This window comes from Scyliorhinus canicula, chromosome 14, assembly GCF_902713615.1.
Source record: "Scyliorhinus canicula chromosome 14, sScyCan1.1, whole genome shotgun sequence".
NCBI classification, from domain to species: Eukaryota; Metazoa; Chordata; class Chondrichthyes; order Carcharhiniformes; family Scyliorhinidae; genus Scyliorhinus; species Scyliorhinus canicula.
In genome coordinates, this window is record NC_052159.1 from 159,131,805 (window position 1) to 159,140,228 (window position 8,424).

At 50.5% G+C, this 8,424-nt stretch overlaps 2 protein-coding genes across 2 annotated transcripts in view; one reads left to right on the plus strand and one right to left on the minus strand.

Annotated features, from left to right (window-relative positions):
• The window catches only part of LOC119977247 (collagen alpha-6(IV) chain-like), a 257,936-nt gene extending 256,277 nt beyond the window's left edge, over positions 1-1,659 (plus strand). The window contains exon 40 of the mRNA XM_038817958.1: positions 1,056-1,659. Within this exon, the coding sequence (XP_038673886.1) occupies positions 1,056-1,316 (261 nt within the window). The 3' untranslated portion in view covers positions 1,317-1,659. The remainder of the gene's footprint in view (positions 1-1,055) is intronic.
• A 2,849-nt stretch (positions 1,660-4,508) lies between these two features.
• rab20 (RAB20, member RAS oncogene family) lies at positions 4,509-5,705 on the minus strand. Its single transcript, XM_038818893.1, has one exon. It carries the CDS (start codon positions 5,592-5,594, stop codon positions 5,106-5,108), a length of 489 nt encoding a protein of 162 aa, XP_038674821.1. The 5' UTR covers positions 5,595-5,705; the 3' UTR covers positions 4,509-5,105.
• Between the last annotated feature and the right edge of the window lie 2,719 nt (positions 5,706-8,424).

Here is an 8,424-nt window from a genome sequence, read left to right on the forward strand (position 1 = left end):
AAGTTCCTTTGAATCTGCTTTCAGACCTCACCCCCCAACCCCCAGGTTCATGTGCCAATTACCTTCAATCTGTGTCGCTCTGGTAACTGACCCTCTGCCAGTGTAACAGTTTCTCATCCTGGCACCATTCTGGTAAATATCCTCCGTATCCTCCCTCAGCTGTGAGGGTAAACAGAGCCAGAAACGCGAGGTATTCGAGTGGGCGGCACGGTAGCACAGTGGTTAGCACAGTTGCTTCACAGCATCAGGGTCCCAGGTTCGTTGCCCGGTTTGGGTCACTGCCTGTGCGGAGTCTGCCCGTTCTCCCTGTGACCGTGGGGGTTTCCTCCCACAGTCCAAAGACGTACAGGGAGTGGTCATGCTAAATTGCCCTTAGTGTCCAAAAAGGTTAGGTGGGGTTACTGGGGTAGGTTGGAAATCATAGAATCATAGAATTTACAGTGCAGAAGGAGGCCATGCGGCCCATCAAGTCTGCACCGGCTCTTGGAAAGAGCACCCTACCCAAGGTCAACACCTCCACCCTGTCCCCATAACCCAGTAACCCCACCCAACACTAAGGGCAATTTAGCATGGCCAATCCACCTAACCTGCACATCTTTGGACTGTGGGAGGAAACCGGAGCACCCGGAGGAAACCCACGCAGACACGGGGAGGATGTGCAGACTCCACACAGACAGTGACCCAAGCCGGAATCGAACCTGGGACCCTGGAGCTGTGAAGCGATTGTGCTACCGTGCTGCCCTCAAATGTGGGCTTAAATGGGGTGCTCTTTCCAGGGGCCAGTGCAGACTCGATGGGCTGAATGGCCTCCTTCTGCACTGTAAATTCTGTGATTCTATGACTCACATTCCCGCTTCCAATTCCAAGGGGGAGGCAGAGCTGGAATTACCCAGAGTGAGGCCCTGTTTAAATTGGCACTGTTTTCCCTGAGTACAGGTTGTACTCCCCTCCCCCACTGTAAAGGGACTGAAAGTTGACTGAAGCCACGTTGCTATTTGAAGTTCTGACTGTGTGGTTGGTGAAAGGGCACAAACACATTGTTCTCTCCCTTGCAGCACACAGCCGCCGGCAGCGAGGGTGGAGGTCAGTCGCTGGTATCTCCTGGCAGCTGCCTGGAGGATTTCCGCACCACTCCTTTTGTGGAATGTAATGGTGCTGGTGGAACGTGCCACTACTTTGCCAATAAGCACAGCTTCTGGCTTTCCACCATCGACCTGAGCCAGCAGTTCAAGGAGCAGCCCGTCCCGGACACTCTGAAGGCGGGGCAGCTTTTAACCCGCGTGGGCCGATGCCAGGTCTGTATGAAGAATTTATAACAAACACCGCCAGCCATGAAGCACCAATCACCACCGCCCCCGGATTCCAGCCAGTAACCGCAACAAGGTGATGGGACAGAATGAGAATCACAATTCTTCTATTAAATGACGCTGTCTTCCAACTCGTTACCTCGTATCACAGATAATAAAGCCCAAGTAAATAAATCACTCCGCTACAATCTCATTTAACTTCATTAATGCACTAAACGTAGTTCATTCTCTTTAAAGCTTAGCATTAAATAAGCTGCCACCACCACTAATGTTCACCAATTCACCTTGGTCACAATCTGCCAGTTCTGACTCGAGGGAGGGGGGTGTGCTGCACTGGGGGAGTGCTGCACTGGGGGAGGGCTGCACTGGGGGAGGGCTGCACTGGGGGAGGGCTGCACTGGGGGAGGGCTGCACTGGGGGAGGGCTGCACTGGGGGAGTGCTGCACTGGGGGAGTGCCACGCTGCCAGGAGTGCCGACTTTCAGATACATGTTAAACTGAGACCCCCATTTGCCCTCTGGGCTGGACAGAGAGGATCCAGTAGCTCCATTCGGAGAGGAGAGCAGAACAGTTACCCCGAATAACCCGGTTATTGTCACAGTGCTGCTTGTAGGATCTTCCTGTGCATAAGTTGGCTGCTGCATTTCCTACAACACACTTTAGAAGTGCGTCATTGGTTGTAAATCGTTTTGGGATCTCCCCAGGATGTGAAAGGTGCTATGAAAATGCAATTCTTTCCTTTTACTGATTGCAGCCTGGTTTAAACCCAGTTGGACAGTGGGAAAGGTTTGTAGGTGGGACGGGTCACTCTGCGAGTTTCAGCTGTTCAGTGGAGTCGGGTCTACAGGCTGCTCATGCCCGCAATTCCTGCGACTTCTGCTGACACAGCCACCCACCCAGAGGAAGATACGGAGATCACAGAGAGGGGGAGGCTCCACAGTGAGATCATATCGCCCTCTCCCACAGCAGAACCTCCTGAAAGTTCTTGACTACTAAAGAACACTTTAGTTCACATCATTACATCAAGGATTCCACACAGAGAGAGCAAATTTTTTAAGGCTTAAATAAAGCAGTCATTATTTCACACCAATACCATCAGCCTAGTGTCAAATTCTTTCAAATTGTGTCTGTTCAATTAGTGCCCTGACAGAGGTGAGATATTAACCGACCTTGTCTGCCAAGATCTAATGGTGCTATTCACAGAGATGTGAGTAAATCTCCCTGGTCTCCTGTCCAACCTTCTTTCTTCCACCAGTGTGATTAGAACAGCTTCAATTTACTATTGGTGCGATCTATCCCCGTCTGCAAGTTGGTTGCTGCGTTTTACAGCAGAATAGCACTGACTGGACCCTGGACGTTACAGCAATGTAAAGCCAACATCAAACTGCTTTAGAAATGCACATTCTTCCTAGAGCTCCTTTCGCTAAATACTGTGTTTATCTTCTGCTTTATGTTATATATCTCCCCAGTAATTTATGAATGTTCAGTAATATTGTCAGTATGGCAGCAGACAATAGCTAACACTGGTTAGAAACATTAACACAGGTGCTAAAAGCAATTTCCCACCCACTGGGTGTGCACTAGGACTGAATTTGAGAGACTGTATTCCGAATAGGATGAATTCTATATTGGGCAAAGTAACCAAATTAATCACATTATTAAGAACCAGTAAGGGCTTAACAAGAAGTTCAACTTGTTAAACAGCAATTACCTGTACATACTCCCTGTTACATTCTAATGTATGGCAGACAAAACTTCATAAATCAATGTAATTATACAAATTAAAAGTATTTTACCAGACACTGTCGTCTCTGATGTGTGTTTAATATTTCCCACCATGGGTGAGGCAGACCTGACAGTCAACATTCAGACGGGCAGCTTGGTCGGTACGGGCTTGGAGGGCCGAAGGGCCTGTTCCCGTGCTGTAATTTTCTTTGTTCTGCATTAGAACCTCCTGCAGCACCACCGCTAGAGCAGGGCTGGAATTACAGTGTGACAGGTTGACATGGACACTTTCCACTGTAAACATCATTGGGATTTATATCAGGAATAGCCTGTGGGATATCTCTCCTGTTTTTGGCACATGTCCCTGATGTTAGTGAGGAGCACTTTGCAGCATCAATTGGGCAGAATGTGTGTATCTGAATCTGATGCGTTAATTACATAGAATTTACAGTGCAGAAGGAGGCCAGTCGGCCCATCGAGTCTGCACCGGCTCTTGGAAAGAGCACCCTACCCAAGGTCAACACCTCCACCCTATCCCCATAACCCAGTAACCCCACCCAACACGAAGGGCAATTTTGGACATTATGGGCAATTTATCATGGCCAATCCACCTAACCTGCACATCTTTGGACTGTGGGAGGAAACCGGAGCACCCGGAGGAAACCCACGCACACACGGGGAGGATGTGCAGACTCCGCATAGACAGTGACCCAGCCGGGAATCGAACCTGGGACCCTGGAGCTGTGAAGCGATTATGCTATCCACAATGCTACCGTGCTGCCTACTAATGCCAGGTGTCTTGTCCAGTTTCTCACACTCTAACTGCTGCGGTTTGATAGAACCGAGTGACTTGCTGGGCAGTCGAGGGAAGTTACTGTAGGTCAGGAATCACATGTAGGCCAGACCAGGTAAGGACGGCAGATTTCCTTCCCAACAGAACAGTACTGAACCAGATGGATTTTTACAACAATTGATGACACCTTCTTGGCCACCGTTTCTCCTTTTTTATTCCAGATTTATTAGCTGAATTTAAATTACTCCAGCAGCCGTGACGGGATTTGTACCTGTGTCCACAGAACACTAATCTGGGTCTCTGGATCACTAGTCCAGTGATAACACCACCATCTCCCAAACTGAAGGCTAGAAGCTGCTACATAAATGCAAGTTGGGACGATTAGTAATTCAGGACTCCAGGTGACGAGTCTAGTAATATAACGACCATTATTACCTGCAGAAATTGAGAAGTGAGCATGGTAGACAGGTCACTGAGGGGAGAGAGTGCAGACAGATTGGGCCACACGCCCTCCTTGACCACCAGAAATCTCTAACTCAACAACAGGAAATTAGTAGGTAGTGTAAAATACTGGAGCTTTATAGGCAAACGGGCACAAATTACTTTCAGTATTAAAGTGTACAGCGTAACACAGGAGAAGTGGAATCAGAGACCAGGCAATGATGATTTCCATCAAAACACAAATTCAACAGTTCATAAATCAATTTAATTTTCACATGTTAATATCTAGCATTCTTTAAAAATAACCATTGATTATAAATCGGTCAAGAAGAGGCACATTAAATTAAGTCACAGTTTAGATTTCAAATCATTAATTCGCACTACTGAATCTGCCAAACGATCATATTGTGGTTTAATCTAATCCATATCTCTCCCCTCAATATTGCCACAGCCGTCACAAACAGCTCACTCCCAGTTACCCATCAAATTAACCTCGGGCACTGTTGTTTGGCTATTTAACCCCAACTACACAAGGCGATGAAAGGTGGACTGATTTTTCTTAACGGCTTCCACTTGGCAGAGATTCTGTCCAGAGGGGGCAGCATCAGAACTTGCTGTACAATCGATCAATACTGTGGCATTCCATTCATTCTAGCGCTTTGTGCAAATATGTTCTCGAACTGGATCAAGGTGTGGATCGACCTGCCTTCTTGGCGATGGATCCCACATGGCGTGCACGGCACGGATAACTGTTCATTCCTTCAGGATTCACACTGCATCGTAGAGTGGGATTTATCGTCCCTCCATTGCAAGTTGCAGAAAATAATTCATCCATCCACCTCAAGTGCAGCATGATGATTTATTGGGTTTAGAATTCCTGCTGTGTTTCAGATCCACGGTCTCGGAGGGTTTGCCCGGCTTCTTCACAATGCCAGCCACAACCAGGTCAAAAATGGTTTCAAAGAGCAGGTCAACATTGTAGCCAGTCTTAGCACTGGTTTCAAAACACATTGCCTCTGCCACTGGGAAATCCTTTTCATTCAGCATCTTGGATTTAAGCAGCTGCTTATAGAGACTGATTGCATCCTCTTTGAAGACCTGTTTACTCACTTTGGGGTCAGGAGAAGCTGGACTTGCTGCCTCTGTCTCGGTGTCACCAATCTCCGCCCAGTCGTCAGTTAAATCCGATTTATTCCCCACCACAGCGAACAGACAGTCAGGCTGCGCAGTGTCAGTCAGCGTCAGAAACCTCTCTTCCAGCTCCCGGAGACTCTGCCGGTTCGTCACATCATAGGTCAGGATGACAGCAGCGGCCCCACGACAGTACATCGAGCCCAGTCCGTGGAACTGTTCCCTTCCTGACAAAAAAAATAAAGCAAATGGTCACAGAAATCAACACAATTTCAGACCGGGATGGTCGGAAATTGAGCAATTCGATTGGTTGAAATGCTAAATCGTGACCCTGTCTGTCCTCTCTGTGGTCACTGTACCTAAACCAACATCGAATGATCTAATTGCGCTATTTGGGATCTTGCTGTGCACAAATTAGCTGGGGTGGCACGAGAGCACAGTGGTTAGCACTGTTGCTTCACAGCTCCAGGGTCCCAGGTTCGATTCCCGACTTGGGTCACTGTCTGCGCGGAGTCTGCACGTTCTCCCCGCGTCTGCGTGGGTTTGCTCCGAAAGACGTGCTGTTAGGTAATTTGGACATTCCGAATTCTCCCTCATTCGCCACACTCCGGCGCCTGTTCGGGAACACAGAGGGAGAATTCAGAATGTCCAATTCACCTAACAGCATGTCTTTCAGGGCTTGTGGGAGGAAACCGGAGCACCTGGAGGAAACCCACGCAGACACGGGGAGAACGTGCAGACTCCGCACAGACAGTGACCCAAGCCGGGAATCGAACCTGGGACCCTGGAGCTATTAAGCAGCAGTGCTAACCACTGTGCTACCGTGTTGCCCGTCAATCCCCATTATTGAGTTATTGATCAATCAATCCCAATCATTGAGTCTACAGTGAGTGAGCAAATTTCCCAATGGTGGAGGGAGTTGGGAAAAGTCGCCTGTTCCTCACAAACATGCTCCACTCACCACATCACATCTCAAGTCACTCACAGACAGTATCCCAAAACATGCTCGCATTCTCTGGCAGTGATCCATCTCATTTGCATTTGAACAAATCAATAAAGTTGCAAAGGTTTGTAACAAAAAGCTCAAGGTGGGTTTTGTGGTTTTAGAAAGGCCACTGGAAGCAAATAAAAGCAGAGGTTGACTGAAGGTGAGGGACGGGGTGGTCACAGTGAACAATGGGTTAACTCCAGACCCAGGGAGTGTGTGACTGCGGAGAGAATGGGGACATATCCCATCCGGGTGGAGACCCACCCAGGAATGGAGGAAGGGTGCTGGGACCGTCCCAGGAATGGAGGAAGGCTGCTGGGACCGTCCCAGGAATGGAGGAAGGCTGCTGGGACCGTCCCAGGAATGGAGGAAGGGTGCTGGGACTGTCCCAGGAATGGAGGAAGGGTGCTGGGGCCATCCCAGGAATGGAGGAAGGGTGTTGGGACCGTCCCAGGAATGGAGGAAGGGTGTTGGGACCGTCCCAGGAATGGAGAAGGGTGCTGGGGCCGTCCCAGGAATGGAGGAAGGGTGCTGGGACTGTCCCAGGAATGGAGGAAGGGTGCTGGGGCTGTCCCAGGAATGGAGGAAGGGTGCTGGGGCCGTCCCAGGAATGGAGAAGGGTGCTGGGGCCGTCCCAGGAATGAAGGAAGGGTGCTGGGACCGTCCCAGGAATGGAGAAGGGTGCTGGGACCGTCCCAGGAATGGAGGAAGGGTGCTGGGGCCGTCCCAGGAATGGAGGAAGGGTGCTGGGACTGTCCCAGGAATGGAGTGGTAGAGGTGTGATGCCTCACATCCTTTAGAAAGCATCTGGATGAGCACTTGGCACCTCATAACAGTCAAGGCTACTGGCCAACTGCTGGCAAATGGGATTAGGCAGACAGGTCAGGTGTTTTCATGCGTCGGTGCAGACAGGATGGGCCAAAGGGCCTCTTCCGCATTATTCTGTGATGAGGGATTTTAGCTACATGGTTTAGTTGGCGAAGCGGAGATTCTTCTCCTGGGAGTAACGCGGATTGAGGGGAGATTTAATCGAGGTGTACAAGATTATGACAGGATTAGAATAGGTAGAGAAGTAAAGCAGTTGAAAGTAAGGATGAGGGTTATTGTTTTGGGGATGAGGGTTATTGTTTTGGGGATGAGGGTTATTGTTTTGGGGAAGTGGGAGTGTTGGGAGGAACATTCTTACAGAGCGAGTGATAACTACCTGGAAGCCACAGCCCATAAGGGCGCTTGGAGCAGAGAGAGAACCAATTATTTCACAGCACGTTGGATGGACACTTGGGCACAAAACCTCACACAGCGACGGGCGGGCCAGCACAGACCAGACAGGTCGAATGGCCTCCTTCTGGGCTGTGACTAGAGCTCAAACCCATAAGGTTTGGACTGAATAAGTTACCAAACTGACACTCTGAGCACCTCTCAAATGCTCACAATAAAGTCACAAAGTCTGGAGAGTTTCTCCGTGTCAGTCTGGGTAAAGTTCCTAAATGCATGAACTCGGCAAAATCTCACTTTCCTGTATTGCAACAACGTAGAATCCTGACCTAACTTTTGATCACCAGATGCCGGCCTCCCTCTGCCCCTTTGTGCAACTTGGCAGCCAGCCAGCCACCGGCCTCTTTGCTCTGTCAGCATTTCCAAACTTCCCGTTTGCTTTTGCAACTGCTCAGAATATAGGCCACCCTGGCCCCTCCCACTGCCACCCTGGCCCCTCCCACTGCCACCCTGGCCCCTCCCACTGCCACCCTGACTCCTCCCACTGTCACCCTGGCCCTCCCACTGTCACCCTGCCCCCTCCCACTGCCCCCCTGCCCCCCCCACTGCCACCCTGGCCCCTCCCACTGCCACCCTGGCCCCCCCCCACTGCCCCCCTGGCCCCCCCCACTGCCCCCCTGGCCCCACCCACTGCCCCCTGGCCCCTCCCACCCCTGGCTCCTCCCACTGTTACCCTGGCCCCTCCCACTGCCACCCTGGCCCCTCCCACTGCCACCCTGGCTCCTCCCACTGCCACCCTGGCCCCTCCCACTGCCACCCTGGCCC